General features: G+C 47.0%; 1 protein-coding gene and 1 non-coding gene across 2 annotated transcripts in view; both read left to right on the plus strand.

Moving 5' to 3' along the window:
* LOC135809429 (dynein axonemal heavy chain 6-like) overlaps window positions 1-22,866 on the plus strand; it is a 70,117-nt gene that overhangs the window by 17,115 nt on the left and 30,136 nt on the right. The window contains exons 26-58 of the mRNA XM_065322780.1: window positions 800-864; window positions 1,096-1,242; window positions 1,509-1,625; window positions 2,244-2,369; window positions 2,856-3,011; window positions 3,431-3,526; window positions 4,344-4,409; window positions 4,780-4,917; window positions 8,656-8,809; window positions 9,139-9,284; window positions 9,803-9,928; window positions 10,191-10,403; window positions 11,003-11,188; window positions 11,494-11,690; window positions 12,522-12,621; window positions 13,100-13,183; window positions 13,603-13,827; window positions 14,569-14,670; window positions 15,047-15,166; window positions 15,574-15,718; window positions 16,028-16,134; window positions 17,615-17,665; window positions 17,914-18,045; window positions 18,952-19,025; window positions 19,293-19,390; window positions 19,656-19,819; window positions 20,303-20,434; window positions 20,630-20,709; window positions 21,039-21,119; window positions 21,498-21,648; window positions 21,867-21,920; window positions 22,231-22,322; window positions 22,648-22,803. Of these exons, the coding sequence (XP_065178852.1) occupies window positions 800-864; window positions 1,096-1,242; window positions 1,509-1,625; window positions 2,244-2,369; window positions 2,856-3,011; window positions 3,431-3,526; window positions 4,344-4,409; window positions 4,780-4,917; window positions 8,656-8,809; window positions 9,139-9,284; window positions 9,803-9,928; window positions 10,191-10,403; window positions 11,003-11,188; window positions 11,494-11,690; window positions 12,522-12,621; window positions 13,100-13,183; window positions 13,603-13,827; window positions 14,569-14,670; window positions 15,047-15,166; window positions 15,574-15,718; window positions 16,028-16,134; window positions 17,615-17,665; window positions 17,914-18,045; window positions 18,952-19,025; window positions 19,293-19,390; window positions 19,656-19,819; window positions 20,303-20,434; window positions 20,630-20,709; window positions 21,039-21,119; window positions 21,498-21,648; window positions 21,867-21,920; window positions 22,231-22,322; window positions 22,648-22,803 (4,081 nt within the window). The remainder of the gene's footprint in view (window positions 1-799; window positions 865-1,095; window positions 1,243-1,508; window positions 1,626-2,243; window positions 2,370-2,855; window positions 3,012-3,430; window positions 3,527-4,343; window positions 4,410-4,779; window positions 4,918-8,655; window positions 8,810-9,138; window positions 9,285-9,802; window positions 9,929-10,190; window positions 10,404-11,002; window positions 11,189-11,493; window positions 11,691-12,521; window positions 12,622-13,099; window positions 13,184-13,602; window positions 13,828-14,568; window positions 14,671-15,046; window positions 15,167-15,573; window positions 15,719-16,027; window positions 16,135-17,614; window positions 17,666-17,913; window positions 18,046-18,951; window positions 19,026-19,292; window positions 19,391-19,655; window positions 19,820-20,302; window positions 20,435-20,629; window positions 20,710-21,038; window positions 21,120-21,497; window positions 21,649-21,866; window positions 21,921-22,230; window positions 22,323-22,647; window positions 22,804-22,866) is intronic.
* Window positions 16,786-16,857, plus strand: Trnap-agg (transfer RNA proline (anticodon AGG)). The gene has a single exon. It is a non-coding gene; the product is annotated as a tRNA-Pro (tRNA).

Genomic DNA, 22,866 nt, shown 5'->3' on the forward strand with positions numbered 1-22,866 from the left:
TCACCATGCTACAGTCCTCTCTCTCTATTGCATAGGTGTGTAGTGTAGTTGCCTGTCCAGCAGTTCCTCAATTATGTGACCTTCACTCACACCACACACACACACAGCCATCGCTATTCACATCATTCTGTTATGTGTGTGTGTGTGTGTGTGTGTGTGTGTGTGTGTGTGTGTGTGTGTGTGTGTGTGTGTGTGTGTGTGTTGCCAGCTAGTTCGGTTGGTGGGTGCACTTATGCCAGATAGTGTTGGGCCTGTTGCCAACGGGCTCGGCTGCTTGAAGGTGTATTGTTGTACCTACCACCTTTGTTGGTTTCAGGGTTCATATACTTTCTGTTTGAAGTATACATACCTGTTAACCATGGACTGCTTCTGGCTAGATTAACTCTTGTGTGATCAATGGTGCTAGTGAAGCTTATATCAGTTCCACTCTGATTTAGCCACCCACACTAGTACCAAGTATTACCTTCACTGGGGGCAGGGGTACCTGCAGTTGGATCCCGGGACGGATACCCTGATGCCGTCAATCCTTTTTCTGCACCTTGTCCTCACCCACTTACTGAGGTGTGGTGAGCCCATAAGTGGGATCATTTCAAGTCCACCCTAGTTTGGGGATTTCAGGGGGTGTCGGCCGTTGGGTGGTTCAATGGCCAATTGAGTCATCTTTCCAAGATTCCTTTTGAGTCTCTCTCCCCTCTCCCGGGGAGACCCACGTGACCAGTTTTGGCAGTGAGCAAGTACAAGTGTGTGTGTGTGTGTGTGTGTGTGTGTGTGTGTGTGTGTGTGTGTTCTGCTCATCAAGCTGTGGCATCGAATGACATCCTTGCCATGATCTCTCCTGAGCGGGAGAAGGTGGAGCTCACCAAGGTACGTTGCAGCAAGAATACGCGTGCACATTCGCCGGAAAATACCTATTGCACGCACTGCCGATGATCGTATTATAGTTCATGAACAACAATAATCTCACTGTTGTAAGCCTGTACGCAATGTGCTGTAATCACTATTTCCGCTTACGTGTTTCTGGATTGGCCCTTCTAGAATGGCCTTGAAAGATACTGGTGTATTCTGTATTGTGTGCATGCGCCTTGTTTGCTGTAGGGATTGAAAGCGCGTGGCAACGTAGAGACATGGTTGACCAACGTCGAGGACTCGATGAGAGTCAGCTTGCGCAAGCTGACCAAGTTTGCCATCGGCGATTACGAGAGCAAGTTGCGTCACGAGTGGGTCACGCAGCACAGCAGTCAGGTCAGTCGACAAAAAAGTCACATGGTGTTAGATCAGACAACACACGGGCAGCGCAACACGGCTCCACTGTAACATTTCGTTTTGTCTAGCTTCTTCCAAGGCATTGCTGTTCTCCGCGTGGAATATTCTGTGTGCAGTAATAGCGTTGAACACATTATCGTCATCGTCTCCTTTTTTTGTATCGTCGTTTCTCATTGGAGGATGCCTGTTACACACACGATTGGTAAATGTTGGTGTGTTTGAATGCATTGCAATGTTCTGGACAGGTTGTGCTGACAGTTTCACAGATCATGTGGTGCCGTGACCTGACTGAATGCTTGATGGCCGAAGACCACGAGGATGTGCTTAAGAATGTCAAGGAGGCCGAGCAGCGTTGCTTTCAGGTGAGTCAGCTGGTTTGTGTGTGCACTGTGTGTGTGTGTGTGTGTGTGTGTGTGTGTGTGTGTGTGTGTGTGTGTGTGTGCGCGCGCGCGCATGTGTGTGTGTACTGTGTGTGTGTGTGTGTGTGTGTGTGTGTGTGTGTGTGTGTGTGTGTGCGTGTGTGTGTGTGTGTGTACGTGTGCCAGTCCACCTTGTGAAATACTTCACAGGTACTGTATTCTCTCATTTGATCTCAAGCAGTGGGTTGTAAGCCAGCACAAAAGATTGTTTGTGGTGACAAAAGCTGACCAGAGCAGATCGGTTCTGTTATAACTTTCATTAGTGTTTGCACCTCGTGAGGCTCCGTGTCCTTGGCTCAAAATGACCAAGAAAGTGACAAACTAAAGGTGACAACTGACACACAAACCAGTGAATACTCAAGTTGTCACAAAATGGAATCGACGAATTAGTGGCTAGAACACTGTACTTTATCAAATGTGGGCGTATGTAGACAAACAAATGGTTGATAAACTAGGATGTATTAGCCATACTATTCTAGGCCTCAGAGGATAGCATTGTGTACTTCAAGCAGTAGTACTAGGATGAGAAGTAACTGCTGTTGCTCATCCTTTCTTGCCCAGAATCTGAACAAACTGGCAGGTCTGGTGCGTGGTGTGCTGCCCAAGCTTGTACGCAGTATCCTGACTGCGCTGATCACCATTGACGTGCACGCACGCGACACCGTCACCAACATGGTCAACGGCAAGGTAAGCGTGCTGACAGCATAGGTCACGATGAGAGTCCTCCGCCTCGGGAGAGTGCTCAATGTTCATGCGAACAGAGCCATCTTACACACAAGTCACAGAGCACCGCGCATCTTCATTGTAACTAATAAAGGCCCGGACTCTATGTGTATTTAGATGTGCTATCCATAGCTCAGTATTGGTGTGCAGTGTGCCCGAAGCTCATGATCCTCACACAATTTGACTGAAGCAAGATGACTCTATAACAGCTCTGCCCTGATCCAAGTTGACTAGGGTCTGCATTTAGTCCATAACCTTCTGCACTCTATGCTGTTGTACCACTCTATGCTGTTTTCTGCACTCTATGCTGTTGTACCACTCCATGCTGTTGTACCACTCCATGCTGTTGTACCACTCCATGCTGTTGTACCACTCTATGCTGTTGTACCACTCTATGCTGTTGTACCACCCACATGTAGTTGTATAATGTACCTACTTGTGACTGTTCAGGTGACTGGTGTAAATGATTTTGAGTGGGTGAAGAACCTGCGTTACTACTGGGACCTGGAGATTGACAACTGCTGCGTGCGCATGTCCAACTCCTACTACATCTACGGTTATGAGTATCTGGGTGCCTCAGCTCGACTTGTCATCACACCATTGACGGTAGGTGTTAGCGATTCACTGGTTTGATTAGAGAGCCAATGGTGCCTGTGTGTGTGTGTGTGTGTGTGTGTGTGTGTGTGTGTGTGTGTGTGTGCGTGTGTGCGTGTGTGCGTGTGTGCCTGTATGTGTGTGTGCGTGTGTGTGTGTGTGTGTGTGTGTGTGTGTGTGTGTGTGCATGTGCACACACATGCGTTTGTAACAGGAAAGCTACAACAGACTTGGGCCTAGAGCATGCCTTGCATATGCCTCTGTGCCTGTAGCAATGGACTCATTGAGCAGTACTGGATGAATAGCAGGATGAAAAAGCAACTGTGCGAGCCTGGAATATATCAGCATGGATTGACTGTGTTGCTTGCCGCTGTGTGTATGTAATTTTCTGGAGTCGTGTGTTGTGTGTGCTGTGTGCATGTATGCTCTAGGATCGTTGCTATCTGTGTTTGATGGGCGCTCTGCAATTGGATCTGGGTGGGGCGCCAGCTGGACCAGCCGGCACAGGAAAGACCGAGACCACCAAGGTATCTTCGTCTTGCGTACTCTGTATATTCCATTCTTTCTCATCCGTCCACACACCCCCCCCCCCTCCCCCGCACTTTCACTTGCTTCCATCCATCCACTTACTACCCCCCCCCCCCCCCCCAATACACACACACACACACACACACACACACACACACACACACACACACACACACACCGTCACTTGCTTTCTCATGCACTCACTTGTCAGTACTCACATGCTCCCTGCTGCTTGGTGTTCTGGCATGTGATTACTGCCCTTGTATCATCTTCTTCCTAGATATATTTGAGAACTCTGAAGCTCCACTGCTGCCTTGTCATCTTTCCGATTAGTGTCCCACCTAAAAGCACACGAACAGTGCTTGGCTACACCGCACGACTCGACCGTGTCCAAATGTTTCACCCAGGAGGGCATCATCAAGGATAGCCGCCCTAGGGGTACTTTCTGTAAACAGCAGCAGACCCTGGCTAGAAATCCACCATGATTTTACAGGGTCGTCGGAAGGTATTTTAGTGTGATACGTTCAGCCATCTGAAGTACAATTGACTCGTGGGGGAGTGGTGGCTGAGCCGAAAATTTTGGAATTTTAGATCCCAGATTAGTGTATTTTATTGATTCACGGGGTACCTGGGGCAAAAAGTGGTACGGTCAATATCGTAGTGACCGTACCGTGTCCGACGCCCCTGTTTTATTCACTACTTTGGAAGGATAGTGCAAACATGCTTGTGTTCACATTAATTTCGTGACTGTGTCAAGTGGCCACATTCTGTGTTCATGTCTGTGTTTCGTGTTGTGCTCCCCCGTGTCTCTCTTAGGATCTTGCCAAGGGCCTAGCCAAGCAGTGCGTGGTGTTCAACTGCTCTGAAGGTCTTGATTTCAAGGTCTGTTTGGCATCTTACAGAGGGAACAACTGTATAGCCTTCCAAATTTTGCATCGTAGTGAAAGCTGTTTTCTGGTCCAAGTGGCTAGTCAAGAAAACATCTGCACTACACATGTACTAGTAGCTGGGTCAATGGCTGAACTACTCATGTGCTAGTGGTCAGGTCAATGGATAGCCTGGTCATAAGAGCTATAAGAGCTATATTCTCACGCAGCTATAAGAGCTATATTCTCACATTTTTGCAACATTTGTTAATATGAATGTGAGCTGGACAGGGTGCTGAAGTGCAGGACCTGCAACTGGTTGCTACACAGTCCGTGTGTCATGCTTGTCAATATGAGTGTGTCCATGCTTTGGTGTTCGTCTGTAGATGATGGGTCGATTCTTCTCCGGACTGGCGCAATCCGGTGCCTGGTGCTGCTTTGACGAGTTCAATCGTATCGACATTGAAGTGCTGTCCGTCATTGCCCAACAGCTTTTGACCATCAGAAATGCTAAAGCAGCAAAGGTATGCTATTGTTTGGGATTTTAGCCGTTTTTTGTTGTCAACAGTGCACACAGCAGTGGTGGCTTTAAAAATGAAAGATAGGGATGTGGTTATCAACCAGCCGAAAATCAGGAAAATCGGCCGACGGAAACCAGAGTTATGATCATTTGAATACGGGTGGGTGGCCTTTATTGGCAAGTATGCAATTAGGATGGGAAGCATGGCACAAAACGGGTCTGAAGAAGGCTGTACATAGCAATACCCTAGCAACAGCAAAAGCGCTCCTTGTCGCACCAAATTTGGACGGCATGATTGGTGGAGCCCATTGGTATAAACTAGCTGATTTAAAAAAAACCCTGAACAGACATAACAACAATGGCATTCATAGGAATGGCCTTAGCAACTGGCTTGAAATCTATGAAACTGCTGCTCATTGTATCAAAATTCACCAGTTGGATTAATGGATATAGAGAGCATTCGTCTTGAGGACCCAGTTTTGACTTCAGGTAAAATTTCCTTTCGTAATGAATCCAGCAATACCGATACATGTGTCGCTCATCGTGTTCTTGGTGCTAGCAATGATGCATTGCTGCATTCTCCCACCCACTGCTACTACATGCTGCCTCTACATCTCCCAGTACCTCCTTACGTTTCTCCAGGCTATGAAAAGCAGTACCACACTTCATGTCAACAACGCCCAATGTGTACGACCGGTCAGCTGTTGAAACTTGGTATGACCGGTACTGTCTACCGAACTTTGATGTACCATCACTATGCAATGTTATGTTGTCGGCTTCCGGAATGTTCTCGGCAACATGCATACCACTTATCTGTTTTAGCTCAACTAGCATTTGTGATAGTAAGCCAACACTGGGCAGCCTCTCCACTTCCTTACCGACCATCGACTAAACACTACCAATAACAGATGCCACGTTGGGTAAGTTCAAGGCAACACTTCCGGACAGCATTAATGTACTGCTCTTCTTTCACGGCCCGAAACACTTCACCCTCATCAAGCCGCTTCAGAAGTTCCAAGACAAGGCTGTTGGTCGGCTGGCCTCAACTTTGCAGACTTGTCTTTCCCACACTCCATGGTGTTCTACAAGTATCTGAACAGTGGCTGGAGAATCAGGCCACACTTACGCACGACAATCAGGCCACACTTACGGACGACAACCAGGCATCCATTGCGCTCCATCATTTGGGAGTACGACTGGAGGGCAGTCGGCTCGTGCTTCTTCCCATGCTGTATGGCTGAAACATTGGAAAGGGACTTTGAGTCCAACAAAGACTGTACGAGAGCACCATGGTCAGCACGTCTGACTGCAATGTGCTTGAAGTTCGAGGATGTCAGCGTATACGCATGGAGATTCCGCCATTCCATGCTGTCAGATTGCTGCGCTGTCCGCCGTTCTATTGCGTAGCATTCAGCCATGGCGTGTGGCCACTCTCCAGTAGCATCATACTCCACAGGTTCGAAACTACGAATTTACTTACTTTGCTGTTGGACTCGCAAAGCTTCTCCTCTTACTTCATACAGACTACTGTCGATGGGCTTGCCCCTGCACTCGGATTCGACTTTTGACTTTTCATACATAACTGACATCAGTGCCTCTGGTGTAACATTCCTGGTGTGTATGCCCTATGAACGAAGCTTAGAAGTCACAGACTCTGGCCCAGGAAGATGATCGGCTGAGGTGCTCGGGCCATGTTGCTCAATGACCATTAGCAGTGCGAATACATACTGGCAAAGCTCCCCCCCCCCCCCATCACCAGCTGGGCAGTTGTCACACACTGAGAACGCCACTTCGCACCCAACGTACAGTGTATGTGTCACCCTTCTCTTCCTGGAGTACCAAGCACTGCACATATTTTGAGACTTTCGCTGCGTAGCCCAGTATTTAGATTTCACGAAGACTTTATCTGCAGTACACGCCCTGGACACGTCGTGCACATACCCACAGAAAAACCCGTGGCGGAGTGGCTTCTGCGACACAAGCAAGGACTCATCCTGCGCAGCAGGCGCTGATGGTTTGCCAGTCTTGGCGAGATGAGCCAGGATTGTTGTGGCTGTGACAACAGGGAGTGTAGATGGAACCGAAGTCCAGTCGGCAGTGGGGAACTCCACAGGTACAGCGTCCTTCGTGCCAGCAGGCCCGGACGCGGAATGCTTCGACCTTGGTGCATCAGGGTTCGAGCTATAGAATAGAGCCCCCCAGAAACATGGGAACAGATGATGGACAGGCATGAAGTGAAATACTGTGCGAAAGCATGATTTTCAACATAGACCAATGGCACAGAAGTCTGGTGTTTGTGTCGACATACATACAAATATCCAATGACACGAGAATCCAGTCCTCACTTGCCACATCTGTGTACCCTTGTGCCAGGCCATAAGTTCCCGCACCGCTACGGCGATGCATCTGGCGGCGGATATATTTGTGACGGTGGTGCCCCAGGCATATGACTTCGGGTTTGAGAACTAACGCTCTGCCCTTATGATAGCAAACGTTTACTCGTTTCGATACAGTTATGTACTCCATAAACCTGCGATGAACTCGGCCATTTGAAAATTTGAACTATCCACTTCTCCACACTGCGCTCTTGGCCCACATTCACAACACCATACTTCATAGCGAGGAAGTTCGTTCTTGGATAGATACTCAATATCCTCCAGACAGCTGTTTTGCTCTTTGAGAGCTCCCAGTGGAGGTAGATAACGAATGAATAGCAGTTCAAGCAATAACGCTTGCTAGTAGGTGCCAACAGCAAGCAGCGGACAACACAGACTGGAAGAAACTGTGCAGCTCGACACCCGAGGAGAAATCAGTATCAGCAGCTACTACACCTTGCTGATGATGTTCACAAGACAGAAGCGGAAAAAAACTTAAGAAAGTTTACCTGTGAAAAGGATTTCAGAATGCTGTTGAAGAGCCTGAAGTTTGTCCTACTACTACATGTTAGAGCTTCTTTCTTTCTTTCTTTTTTGTCTCCGAGGAAACTTTTTAGATAAAGGAATGAATAGAGGCAAATAGTCAGAGGGAAACATATTAGCACACGAAGAGGCGAAGCCAGTTGTAAATCTGATGAGGCCTTTCGTACCATCACACCATCATTCAGCCTGTGTACGTTTCATCACAATTTTTCCGCCGATATATTGTATAAATTTACATCGTTGTACTTCGTCACATTATCACCATGTACTGATTTGAGAAGTAATGGTACGAAGGCCTCATCAGATTTACTACTGACTTTGTCTCTTCGTGTGCTAATAAAGGAATGAATATATTTATAGGGTATGTGTGGTGCAATTGTGCACTTTCTGCATAGAAAAGTGGCATACCCAAAGAAGTTGAAGGTGACAAAAGTTCTAAAGGTGATAACGGTACGCACCGTGCTGCTGGGACATGCATACAGATGGGGCTAGAGTTTAGACAAGTGCGTGAAGCAAACAATCTATTAGAAGTTTGCACTGACGACTGAAGTAACGTTGCCACACATATATGCATAATGATAGATACACAGAGGCATAATGATAGATAGAAATTACTGGTCCCATAGAACCGCTCTCCGTTCTCTGTGTTGTGACTTGCTGCTACAAACTGGAAGATCTTCATTCTGGAGTAGGTCCTTAGTTGTCGTAATGAAAATTCCCAGTTGCCTCCTCTTCAACCTTTTTTATTGTACAATCATGTAGCACGTTACATTGATAGTGTAAGTGACGATTGCTGTTCTTCTGTGCCATCTGTCGACGTGCAGGTGGCTCGGTTTGAGTTTGAAGGGCGCGAGATCAAGCTGGAACCGACGTGCGCATGTTTCATCACCATGAACCCTGGCTATGCTGGGCGTACAGAGTTGCCCGACAATCTGAAGGCACTGTTCAGACCCTTTGCAATGATGGTGCCGGATTATGGTGAGGGAAAGCCCGGGTAGTACTTCACTGCTATCGGTAGTGGAAGGATAGGCTTGAAGGCTTTTCCTGCGTGTTGTGAGTAATCAGCGGTTACGACTCCCTGCAGCTGCGCATCATCTAGTCGTGAAGCGAGCCGAGCTGTGAAGCACTGATAGTGAGGAGCTCTCTTTGCCCTCTCCCCCCCCCCCCCCCTCCCCATCTTTCTTATGTGCTTTTGTTGACCATTCTGGCATATCTCCATATTGTGTAGAATCAGTCCACTAGTACATGGACAGTGCACTTATCTGTTCAGCTGACCCTGTGCTGTTGGTGTCACCACTTCTACACAGGCCTCATTGCGGAAGTCATTCTCTATTCAGAAGGTTTTGAGTCATCCAAGAACCTTGCCCGCAAGATGGTACAGATGTACAAGTTGTGCAGCGAGCAGCTGTCTCAGCAAGATCACTACGACTTTGGCATGCGAGCAGTCAAGTCTGTAAGTCTAAGGGGCTGTCAGAATTCAGCGGGCTATGCATGTCCTCAGCGCCTTTCTAATATGCCGGTACATGTACAGTACTGGCCAAAGAAATCAAACCTCATGAATAAAATAGCATTGCCGGGCACTACGCAGCCCTAGCACTACAAACACTGTTCTGTACACTCGAATGCGGCGCTACTTTATTCATGAGGTTGGATTTCTCTGGCCAGCACTGCACTATCACTACGTAGAAGTATGTTGTATGTGTACACATGTGCACGTGCACGTACATGCATTCACGTATCACTACACTGGATGCATCAGTGAGGGGACTTGAACCTAGAAACATCAGAAGAGGGGAAACAGAGTGCATTATTATAACTTGCTTTCGTAATCCTTTCAAAACCTCGTTTCCTGCTTGTGTGTGTGTGTGTGTGTGTGTGTGTGTGTGTGTGTGTGTGTGTGTGTGTGTGTGTGTGTGCGCGCGCGCGCGCGTGTGCATGTGTACATTCGCCCGGGTGTGTTTTGTGTTGCAGGTGTTGGTCATGGCTGGTCAGTTGAAGAGAGACAACCCTGACATTCACGAAAACCTGACTCTGATCAGAGCGTTGCGTGACAGCAACCTGCCAAAGTTTCTCTCCAACGATGCCATTCTCTTCCAGGTATGCGTACGCTGCACTCCACATCCCATTACTACTACATGTACATTCTAGTCTTTTGGTTGCTCTCCTAAGTTGGATAGGAAAACTGTTAGTGCTTCCCAGTCACATGTGTTTCTTTTAACTAAAAAAGAATAAGAAGGAAGACCGATTACATTGAGTATGGGAAATAGGAGAACGTCTTTTTCCAGTTTTGTTTTCACCTGTGTCCCTCGGATGATTGTTTGTGTGTGTGTGCCCGTTCGTGCGTGCGTGTCTTGTACAGGCTATCCTTCAAGATCTTTTCCCTGGCGTAGTATTGCCAGAGCATGACTATGGTACACTGCAGACAACCATCGAGGAAGAGATGGGCAAGGACCGGCTACAAGTGCTGCCAGCACTGGTCAAGAAGACCATCCAGCTGTATGAAACCATGGTCGTACGGCACGGGGTCATGCTGGTCGGACCCACCGGTGGTGGGAAGACAACAACCTACCAAGTACGTTACTCTGCTGCTTCGTTCCTGTTGATTTCGAGTGTAGCCGCCCTCCCCTGGGCATGTATGCATGCAGGTGTATGCATACATGTATTCTGGATGTATGGCTTGTGACAGTGTATGTCTGGATGTATGGCTTGACTGTTGTGTATGTCTGGATGTATGGCTTGTGTATGTCTGGATGTATGGCTTGACTGTTGTGTATGTCTGGATGTATGGCTTGTGACAGTGTATGTCTGGATGTATGGCTTGTGACAGTGTATGTCTGGATGTATGGCTTGTGACAGTGTATGTCTGGATGTATGGCTTGTGTGCATGTATGTCTGGATGTATGGCTTGTGTGTGTGTATGTCTGGATGTATGGCTTGTGACAGAAAGCATACAAACTATTCTAGCAATAAAAACCAGTGATTGTATTTAAAAAAAACCGAAAGGTACTCTGTCAGACAGGGATGTGGACAGATCATGGAAGATAGCTAACTACTGATCATTACATGAATTCACAGAGCAAGTCCAAAGCAGCAGTGTTCGGTGTATAATTTTCATCTTTCATGTTCTTAATGTCTGGCTTTCTGCAACGCCTGTTTGACTGTCCTGTGCAGATTCTACAGCGTACGTTGACATCGCTGCATGCCCAGGGTGAAGATAACTACTTCTACCAGAAGGTGCACACGTACGTGATGAACCCCAAGGCAGTCACTATGGGTGAGCTGTACGGAGAGGTGAACAAGGTCACCACTGAGTGGAGAGACGGTCTGATGGCCACCAGTGTTCGCCACGCTGTCAAGGTAACAGAGACTGCCGCCATGACGAATCTCGTACTGATCTGCACGCTTACTGAGTCGGTATTGATACAGTTGATGCATGACCAGAAATACAGTTTGCGGTGGAGAGTCTTGAGTAATCTGTCCAGCTAGCTCCTGAAATGTACTCCAGCTCTGTAACTTTTTCCCAGGTAGGCGCCAACTAGAGCAGGAGCCGTTGTACCCATCCACTACCGTGCTGTATGCTCATGCCGTACACCGGACAGGGCCCGCAGTGACTGTTGTTGTTGTCTGCGGTTGTGCGTTGGTGTTGATGTTGGTGTTGACAGGACGCCACGCAGGACCACAAGTGGATCGTGTGCGACGGCCCGGTGGACGCGCTGTGGATTGAAAACATGAACACAGTGCTGGACGACAACAAGATGTTGTGCTTGGCTAACAGCGAGCGCATCAAGCTGGACAACACCATACACATGCTGTTTGAAGTGCAGGACTTGGCCGTCGCTTCGCCCGCCACCGTCAGTCGGTATGTACATGTATTAGGATTCCTCGTGTAGCGATGACATAACCAAGGGTAGACTTGGGGAGATATTCCAATATTCTGGGAACCCCTTTCATGTGCACAGAATTGCATGTACTTTGTAGACCGAATGGAAGCAGTAGACTACGGGTATAATCAGAGAATAATTTACTTTCAATCTTTTGCATAGCAATTTTGCTACGCAACATCAAACTCGAATAGCAATTCAAAAATGTTGCGTAGCAATTTTCTGCTTCAACACTTGACAACCGTCCTTCTGGAGAGCTGATCAGAGTGCAAGCTCAGACCACAAGTACACTATGACACCTTAGTTGCAAACCTAACCTGGTGCCAGGATGCATAGCTCAGCACTTTCGAAATTTCGTGCATCTAATTTCATCCCTAAGACTTAGTAACAGACACACCTGGCATGTACACTGTGCATCACAGGGTACAGTGAAAAATCAATATGCATCGCAGTTTTCTGCGACACATTTCTGAAGTTGCTTCGCACCTCAGAGGATTTGTGTAGCAAACTGCGATGCGATACCCCCGGTTAAATTATTCCCTGTGTAAGTGTATAGGTTCAGCCGCTTGCATTGGTAGTGGTAAGCTGTGTACTGGCTACGGTGTATGGCTGCGTACATGTATGCAGGCCCTCGTCTCACTATCACCTCATGTGCCTTGTGGAATGATGGAGTCGCTTATCGCTCTGTGTGTGTGTGTGTGTGTGTGTGTGTGTGTGTGTGTGTGTGCGTGCGTGTGTGTGTGTGTGTGTGTGTGTGTGTGTGTGTGTGTGTGTGTGTGTGTGTGTGTGTGTGTGTGTGTACTGAGCAGTTGTGGTATGGTGTACATTGATCCATGTGAGCTGTCGTGGGAACCCTACGTCAGGACATGGATGACAAAGTCGCTCGGGAAAGCACCACAGGAAACCAAGGTCAGTACCGGTACATGTACTGAAATTATTTGTACATTATGCTTTTATTTTATTATGCATCTGCGCCTTTGATCTTTACAGGGTGGTGGCGTTCCTACGGATGCTGAAAATTCAGTCTAACTGAGTCTCAAGCGAACCGTGATTGTTTTGTATTCCTGTCATATTTATAACGGGGATTCTTTGAGGGAAAGGTGATACAGGAAGGCACGTTGTGTTATTTCTGATGTTATAAATGTATATCAATATTGATGTACATGAATCAGTATCTATGAGTACTCTTTACTGTATATGGACTGTAACGCATATGTGTGCGTGTCTGTATGTGTATGTGTGTGTGTGTGTGCGCTTGCTTGCTTGCGTCTGTGTGTTATTCTGCTGTTTCCGCTTCAAGCGTCACGACTCAATTGTGTTTTCAGATTTTTTCTGGTTTTGTACTTCCCTTGTTTTTGTTTCTGGTTGTAATGCTTTTCCTGTCTAGGACTATCTATGGCGTCTATTTGAGACGTACGTGCCCAAGGGTTTCAAGTTTGTGCAAAGGAAATGTACTCAAGCTATGGCACAGGTATGCACAACTTTCCATGAATTGGTTATCCTTTTCCTCTGTCTTTTTCCGCTGCTAGTTGGCATGTATGCATTTTAAATAACAACTGGTTTACTGCAAAGTCAAAATGTGTGTGTGTGTCACTGGCCAGAAAAAGTCACTTCAAACAGCTGTGTGGTGGATACCAGGCTAAAAATAGTGGCGGTCAATTCATCAGCCTTGCAAGCTGTTGAATGGTGTAATCCCAGCACAAGTTGCTATGTCTAACATAGCTGTTCGCTATCATCGCTTCCGCGATGGGCATGTCTGAGGTCTGAGGTCTGAGGTGTGTGTGTGTGTGTGTGTGTGAGAGAGAGAGAGAGAGTGTGTACACACATGTGTATGTGTGTGCATGGATGTGCGTTTGTGTGTGCATGTGTGACTACACATGTATTTGACAGGTTGATATCAGCAAGGCTGTGGCACTGTGCAAACTTCTGGAGAGCCACATGCTTGACCGTGCCCTCATGGACCTCTCAGAAGACACAACGAAGCTGCATCCATTGCTCTGCACACTGTTTGTTTTCTGCTACGTCTGGTGCATCGGGGGAAATCTCACAGACACGTGTTTCGAGATGTTTGATACGTTTGTCAGAGATCTCTTTGCTGAGACACGCGACGTCCGAGTAAGCACGTCTACGTAATTTGCTGCTTCGTTTCATGTGCTATGCCATCAACGTCAATTATACTGTTGCTGCATGGTTTTCCCCATTGTTGCTGCAAGGTTTTCCCCATTGTTGCTGCATGGTTTTCCCCATCGTTGCTGCATGGTTTTCCCCATTGTTGCTGCAGGGTTTTCCCCATTGTTGCTGCATGGTTTTCCCCATTGTTGCTGCAAGGTTTTCCCCATTGTTGCTGCAAGGTTTTCCCCATTGTTGCTGCATGGTTTTCCCCATTGTTGCTGCATGGTTGTCCTCATTGTTGCTGCATGGTTTTCCCCATTGTTGCTGCATGGTTTTCCCCATTGTTGCTGCATGGTTTTCCCCATTGTTGCTGCATGGTTTCCCCCATTGTTGCTGCATGGTTTTCCCCATTGTTGCAGCATGGTTTTCCCCATTGTTGCAGCCGTTGTTCTAAACTCACTGTGACTTGTTCATCATATTGTTTAGAAATACTTTGGACGCTTCGTGATGTCTCCCCAGGGAAAGTTCAGGTCCAGTCCACGATTCAAATTCAGATCTCGTGAATACTTGGTGGTGGCAGTCAGTCTATTCTTGAGACTTCTCCTGTTTCAACTCCCTCAAACTTATGATGTATTTCATGAATGTTTAGCTGCGTATGTCGTCTATGTGCTCACATTTGGGATGTATATATATGTATGTGTTGTTGTGTACCTTGATATCTTTGCGTTCTCATGCTGTTTGTAGATGCCCGGTGGTGGTGATATATACAGCTACTTTGTAGACTTTGAGTCACGTCGCCTGGAATCCTGGGAGAAGATTGTCCCGGGCTTCACATACGACCCAGAGGTACAGCCCGGCATTGATCTTTTCAACTTCTTATTTTGGGTGAATCCCCCTTTGAAGGCCAGACTCTCAGGCTTGGGATATTGGGATTTTGAATTTTGCAACTAGCACAGTCATGTAGTGACTATGTTAGTACTATGGCTGTACAATGTACTGAGTGGACACAGACACAGGCACAGGCACAGCAGGTTTGGACTGGCGGCACATAGGGCTATACATTTTTGACTATTTGTGGTGCTTGGCTAATTCTGGGCGTGACGTGCTCAAGTATGTTGCTTTGCACTGGTATGGTATATATACCTGAGCACACTAGCACTGCACTGTGGATGGATTTGCCATTGCTATCATTCTTGTTCCCTTTGCCCTGTTCCCCTTCCAGCTACCCTACTTCGATCTACTGGTCCCCACCATTGACACCGTCCGCTTTGGCTATCTGATGGAGAAGATGCTGAACGTCAACCACAGCGTTCTCTTCACTGGAACCACCGGTGTTGGAAAGGTACTACTAACTTACCTCTACTTGTGTGTTCGGCTTTACCTTGTCCTTGGGGCTAAACAACTGTGAACTGATACCCTTAACCTGTGTGTTATGGACATCAGTGCAAGGTTGTTTAGATCATTCAGCGACGTGACTACTACTAATGTTCATTCGTGTTTTTCTATTCAAGCGGAACTTTGGTGGTTTTCCACCATAAAATCTGCTCCAGTTTGTTGTTGGCTTAACTGGTCGACGTTGATTGCAAGTAAACATCTAGGTTGAATACTGCACATTGTCTGCATCGTGTCTACACGATAGGAGAGTTCTGCAGTCATGGAGTACTCGGTGTGGAACGAATGAGCTGCCTTGTCTATCTGGACCTTTCTGATTTTGCCTGTTTCTTTTTCTTCTCCACTGTGCTCCTCTAGTCTGTGATATCGAAAGGTGTGCTGGACGATCTAGCGTCGCGTGGCTTTGTGCCAATCACATTCAACTTCTCTGCGCAGACCAGTAGCGGTCGCACACAAGAGATGATCGAGTCCAAGCTGGAGAAGAAGCGCAAGACCGTCCTAGGTATGCTGTCCAGTGTGCGTGTGTGTGTTTGCATGCGTGTGTGTGTGTGTGTGTGTGTGTGTGTATGTGTGTGTGTGTGTGCACGTGTGTGTGTGTGTGTGTGTGCTTGTGTGTGTGCAAAGACTGTTCTTGGCTTCATCCTGCCCACCACCCTACACTGTTGTCCACAAGAAAGTAGGCCACTGTTGGCTGGCTAGCTTGCTTTCCGGCAGCACAGTATCACCCGCATCTACGTGTGGAAGGCCGGTGTTGGAAGCCATGCTGATGTGAAATTGGCTATAAATGATGGTGTTTTTTTCTGGTTGACAGGTGCACCCAAGGACAAGCGTATTGTCTTTTTCATCGATGACTTGAACATGCCAAAGCTAGACACCTACGGCAGTCAGCCTCCCATTGAACTGCTTCGTCAGTACCAGGTAATCGATGGAGTATGCAGTGCTGGGCTCTTATATTGATGAACTTGTCCTGATTAGCAGCTTGTTTCCGGGTAAAATTTGTTTGACCAGGTCATTACGATCAAAGATATCATTTGTATCTGAACAAACGGGGAAGAGCTGAATTGACATGTGTTTTCCGGTGCTTTATTTATGCTTCGAAGTACAGTATTAGCAGGTGCCACCGTGGAAACAATGTGCAACAGTACAGATGAATGTGTTTTTTTCACAGCATTGGGAGGGATGACAACGAGAGTTACCAATCTCCCAAGAGTGTGCACCTCCTGATACCCTTTCTATGGGGTGTGCCAACGGCGAAAACTCACATCACATGGCGTAGTGTTCCCGTTGAATGTTTCCAAGCCGTTTTTAGCGAGCAGCGGAGTAATAAGAAAAAGCACTCCCTGACAGAAACTCCTTGCACGTATGCAACTCCCCAGCATGATCATGGCAGATATTCGGACTGCGCGCGCTATCCTTCGTTATATGTAGTACGAAACGTACCTGAGACACATGATGTGAGTTTTCGCCGTCGAGAGTTGCACATTCTTTGGAGCATATACTCTTGATGGCAAGAGCACCACCCTACCCAGCTGCTCCATCAGCACCTCCGCAGTTTTGGTTTGTGTAGTTGGTCTGTTGGTCTAGGGGTATGATTCTCGCTTAGGGTGCGAGAGGTACCGGGTTCAAATCCCGGACAGACCCATTTTTTTCCTTTTCTTTTGGACTTGCTTATTAAAACTTTGGAATGCCTGCATAGAATAGGGCTTCGAAGTGTGACGTCAGGTCCTTGACAACTTCGTAGCAACTGGGTACAGGCAACCATTGTGTCCCCCAGCACGTGGTGTTTTGCACTGAAATTTCAAATTTTGCATCATGGCTTGTGCAGATTAAAGTAGATAACTCACACGAAGTATTTTAATTCGGATATACTTTTATTGTCCTTTCGGGATACGAGTCTGCTAGGTTTGTCCTTTTTCTGCAGGGCAGAGTAGAGCAATGACTTGCGTGAAATTAAAAATACAAATTGGGGTGCGAATCCTGCACTTTTTATTGCCTTTCCCCGGGGAGCTTGGGCATCGATCCGTACGTCGTGCATGCAGGTAAAGTTTCTTTCGCTGACTGTGAGAGGTGATTCTTTGCGCTGTATCCTTTCTCGTTACTTAACGTTAGTGAAAACACTCTTTTCGCTAAAATCGCTATAATATCACAAATTAGCCGTTTACAGTAAGTAAGAGAACCAGGGAAAGACCTGCCACACACTCGTGTGCGGACTGAAAATAAATTCTCTCACCGCCGAACTAAGAGGGTCACGTGAAAGCTGCCACACACTCGTGAGTAGACTGAAAAAGTGAAAATAATTTCCCTCGCTGGAAAACTGCTTAGTTTTCTAAGAGAGTCACATACAAACTGACGTCTACTGTTTCGTGTGATGTTACTGCTGCTACTGCTGCTACTGCAGGATTTCCGAGGCTTTTACGACCGTGAAAAGCTATTCTGGAAGGACATACAGGTAGGTGCACTTCTACACACACTTAGATGCTTGCTCTGTTGTAATGTGGGCCCTGTGGGCTACCAGATGAAATGTTAGAGGGTACGGGTTGCTTTTAACTGAGTGCATTAAATTTTGTTGTACATGCTTCTTGTATTCCACTGGTCCGGAAGTGGCCACCACGTTCTTACGACTCTTGCTGTACATATACTCATGAATTTGACGGTACGTTGTGATGTTGTTTGATGGTGGTGCGGCGCTTTCTTTAGGACGTGGTGCTCATTTCAGCTTGTGCACCGCCTGGAGGTGGCAGGAATCCAGTCACGGCACGTCTCGTCCGCCACTTTGCCATGCTCAGCATCCCATCACCCAATGAAGTCAGCTTGAAGCAAATCTTTAGGGTAAGAGCCGTGGCTATGGCAAGGAAGACAATGTTAACTCCACTCTCTCAAAAATAGACATGTCTTCCAGAAGTAGATGATGTACCAGATCCGAGCATGGTGCTGGAATTTGAACAGCATTCAGAGGCATTCCATCATAATATTATTAGGTCCTTGGTGGAGTGTTGATAACGAGCTCGTGTGTGATACTGAATGGTTACACCAAGAGGACATACTGTTCATCAACATAATATTCGGCGCATATTTATTTTCGGCTATTTTCGGCCTGGTTATGTTTGGCCGAAAATTTGTTGCGGCCGAAAATTTGTTTTCCAAGGTTCAGTATGACAGTGTATACATGCGGCAGCAGTACAGGCCGAAAATTTGATGCGGCCGAAATGGGTTTAAGCCCTGGGAGGCCGGAATTTGAATGCGCCGAAAATTTGTCGACTTACAGTAAGCACCTAGAATGCTCAGCTCCGATGCGTAGCAGGGGATAGAGTCTGCACTGGCAATTCGGCATGTCTCAAGGAGATGGAGCATTGTTGTTGCTACTTGTGTTGTATATGCCTGCTGTTTCCCAAGGGAGGGCCTGTGTGAGCACACGTCAGCCCTTCATGTCGTAAATGTCCACAGCCTGAGTTGAATGTATGAATGTATGAGTTTCCTTTACGATTTGACATTTGGCTCTTGCTAGCTTCACCCTTGTTCTCTACTCTCAATGCTTATGTTGATTTTGGTTTCGCCGTTATGCACATGTTCACGTATTCCAGTGTGGGAATTCCCCTACCCCGGTATCCCCTCTGGAGCGCTCCAGCAAGAGTGTTCTTCTCTCTCACATGGCGATAATGCAGGTTCCTGGTGTTGTTGTTGCTATGATTGCTTTGCTGTTTCTCTTGGTTCCCTTGTGTGCATTGATGCTCACAGTCCATTCTGAATGGCTTCTTGGCAGACTTCCCGGCGCCAGTCAAGGAATGTGCCGATGCTATGGTCAACGCCAGGTACTGTGAATGTGTATAATATCATCATTCTGTTGGTCTGCGGAGTGATTTCTATACAGTTGCTGAGTACTATGGCTGTGGTTGTTGCTCTCCTGTGCCATTCCCCGATATCTCGTGTCACTTTCCTGTCAGTAGCGGGTCCAATGATCTTTTCTTTTCCTTTCCGTAAGATATCTTTCTCTCTTCCACTCCTCCTCTTTCCCATTGTTGTCTTCGCTGTTGGCTGTCACTCTAGTTATGTGCTCTGTTTTCCTGCTATTTGTACAGCGTGGAGATTTTTGGTCGCATGAGCGTGGAGCTCTTGCCCACTCCTGCTAAGTCTCACTATGTCTTCAACCTGAGAGATCTGTCCAAGTGCATTCAAGGTACTACTGATTATTGGACTCCAGTGAACAAAAATTCCGTAGACCAACACTTCCATACCCTATCTCTGAGCTTGTAGTAACGATTGTGAGTGTGTGTCTTTACCAGGGCACGCAGCAGTGTAACAACAATAAGTTTCAACGTTAGGTGGTTGGCAGTGCACCGTCGTGGCGTGACATGTCTCTTGCAGACTGCACCAAATTGCTGATAATCAAATTGGTTTACATTTTTTTAATTTTGTTTACATTATTTTCATCCAATCTGCAGGTATCCTACAGGCCGACTCCGGCGTGATTCGAGAGCGTGTGCAGATCTTCCGCTTGTTCTGTCATGAAGCCCAGCGTGTGTTCCATGACCGTCTGATCAATGCCGAGGACAAGCTCTATTTCAACACCATGCTCTCTGAGATGGCATCAAAGCACTTTTCTATTGTAAGTAACTTGGATCTGATGAGTCATGATGCTTCTCGCGTGCGTTTATGCAGTCCCACATGCTGCTCTTTGATTCTTCTGCTGTGGTTGGTCGGCAGTGCCCATGGTTTTGATGCCTGGTTTTACCATGCGTGTTCCACGCATTTATGTACATACCCTATTTTCGGTAATACTGGCCGAGGCGCTTAGAAGTTTGCGAGCCCAAGTATTTCACCCAATTTGAAAAAATCCACACGAACTCCCTGAAATTATGCGGCGCTTATTTCAGACAGGCGGTAATACAAGAACAGGCCCAATTTCAGAAAGTACGGTATTAGTACTTCTGGGCAATGGATATGTGTTACAACTTACAAGTCATGGGCATGCTGGCAAAAGAGCTACCTCAGGAGGTCTGTGCAAGCATTCATGCAGTATCCTGGCTATGACTGCTTCTTTTCGCTTTGCTCTTCTTTCCTTGTCTTGCTTCATGACCGGCCTGTGCAGGATCATGCAGCGGAGAAGTTTGAGACGCAGCCTATTATCTTCGGAGACTTCTTGAAGGTCGGTGCGCCGGCTGCAGATCGCCTATACGAGGATCTAATCGACATGAAAAAGCTGGAAACCGTTCTCAATGATGTGAGTAGTGGTGTGACCGGAAACTGTCTGTCTGTCCGTCCGTCTGTCCGTCCGTCCGTCTGCCTGTCTGTCTGTCTGCCTGAAAGCAACTGTTTGCACGTCTAGTCAACTAATTGTACCTTGTTCTGGAAGATATGTATTTGTATTCTATCTGACTCTCTGTGTTTCCTGTTTGTACACATGCTCTCTTACCAGTACCTGGACGACTTCAATATGAATTCATCAAAGGAAATGAAGTTGGTGTTTTTCCTTGACGCCATCGAGCACGTATCAAGGTACGGAATGGCACTGTACTGCATCATGCCAGCAACAGTGTCCAGTCATAACTGCAGAGTACTGAAATCCAGTCTAGTGCCCTTTTTTGATCTCCCATAGGAGTGCCATTATATCCAATCTCCACTGTACATACCGGTAATGAACCTCAGATACAATCATGTATTCTGACACCTCATGAATAACAACCTTTTTCTAGTATCCAGGTGAGCACCCTTCCTCGCCAAGTTGGCCGACTCTACATGTATATAAGTCTGCCCTCTTCTTTTTTTAATAATTACTTGTGCTACATGGTGTGTATGTGTGTGCCCATGTGCGCGTGTGCGTACAGGATTGCTAGAATGGTGCGACAGCCGCGTGGAAATGCTCTGCTAGTGGGAGTAGGTGGCACAGGCAAACAGAGTCTAACTCGGTGAGTTTCCCCGGCAGCCTCCGCATGCACAGGTAGCACAGGTAGCTTGGTTTCTCCTTTTTGGGACACCTTCATGGCCTCGTTTGGCCCCAGCAGGGACACACTCTCCTAGCATTCCACTCATATCTCAAAATAGTCCCTGCCTGGTACAGTACGTACGTATGTTGCATTGAGTGCACTGGGTCAAGCCTGCCTGCCAACCGATGCTGCAGTAGACTTCGTCATCATATTTTTGCGCCATTTGTAGACTTTCCGTGTGTAGTTGCGTGAATAGTGTTACCTATGCCTATCCATTCAAGCGCAAACCGTGCTCCGTTTATTCTGTGGCATGATTGCGTTGGGTATGTTTGCATATGCTGCTGTGTTGTGTTTGTACAGGTTGGCATGCCATATGGCTGGATTCAAGTGTTTCCAGATCGAGCTCTCTCGTGGCTACGGCTATGCCGAATTCCACGACGATCTGAAGAAGCTCTATGATATGGCGGGTGTGGCTGGTGCCAACACGGTCTTCCTCTTTGCAGATACACAGGTAGGACTTGAGTACTGGTCTGCGTGCATGCATGTTGTAGTTTCTCATCGATCTCTGTCATATGTTCAATACATCCATCACATAGGGTTAGCACTGTTGGTCAATTTATCATGAGAGGGGTCTTTCCTCTTGCAGTCACCTCACTTGTGAAGTTGTGATGTTTGGCACATCTGTTCTACTGCCTTGTGCTTGTGCTATCTTCCTCGTATGTGTGGTAGATTGTGGTTGAAGAGTTCTTGGAAGACATCAACAACATCCTCAACTCTGGAGAAGTAAGTATGCTAGTGGCCAATATGTTTGGTGTTGTGAGCCTTCTCTCAATCTCGGCCTTGTGCTGTATCCTTTGTGCCAAATACCAATGTACACCCAATACTAATGTATTTTCATTTGTCCTATTCAACATTGTTTCTGGAGGTGTCTAACACCCCGGCCCTACAGTCAGAATTGACTATGGTCTACCTTTACTGTAAGAGTTGACAAAGACTGGCGTGTGATGGCAGAGATCACTGTACCCGCTTAGTTCAAACTTGTTTGACTTTCAACTCCTACAGTATATTGTTCCGGCTGTTGCTTTCGTTCCAGGTTCCTAATTTGTTTGAAGCTGATGAGTACGAGAAGATCATCTCAAGTGTCCGACCTTTTGCTAAAGAGGCTGGCATTGGCGAGCAGGACAGGTACGTGTGTGATCATGATTATGGTCATTTACTGGTGCTGTCAAACAGCACGAGTAGTGAGTAGTGTGTCCTGAGGCTGGTAGTAATCACCAAGCAAGTATTCTCCCTTACAGCTTGTCATCCCTTCAGCAGGCTCTTGCCTGGCTGGTCATGGCTCCCATTGGTTGTCCCTTGCATAGGTAGACACTAGCGGGTGTTAACTTGGTGACAAGTATGCCATATGCGCATGGACGTATCGTCAAAGCCGGTTACTCTACTAATATCATATTTCTTGCCTGCATGCTAAGCGGGTTTTATTTCCTGTTGTCTGCTCGCCTGTTTGCAGAGACGGCATTTTCAATCATTTTATCGGCCGGGTACGCAATAACCTACACGTCGTGCTGTGCATGTCGCCTGTTGGCGATGCATTCCGCGCACGTTGTCGCATGTTCCCATCTCTGGTCAATTGCTGCACGATAGACTGGTTCACGGAGTGGCCTAAGTGAGTGAACACATCTCTATTCGTGATTGCCTGCTGCTGTTCTTGTTTGTAAATTGTGTGGTG

This window comes from Sycon ciliatum, chromosome 2, assembly GCF_964019385.1.
Source record: "Sycon ciliatum chromosome 2, ocSycCili1.1, whole genome shotgun sequence".
Taxonomy (NCBI): Eukaryota; Metazoa; Porifera; class Calcarea; order Leucosolenida; family Sycettidae; genus Sycon; species Sycon ciliatum.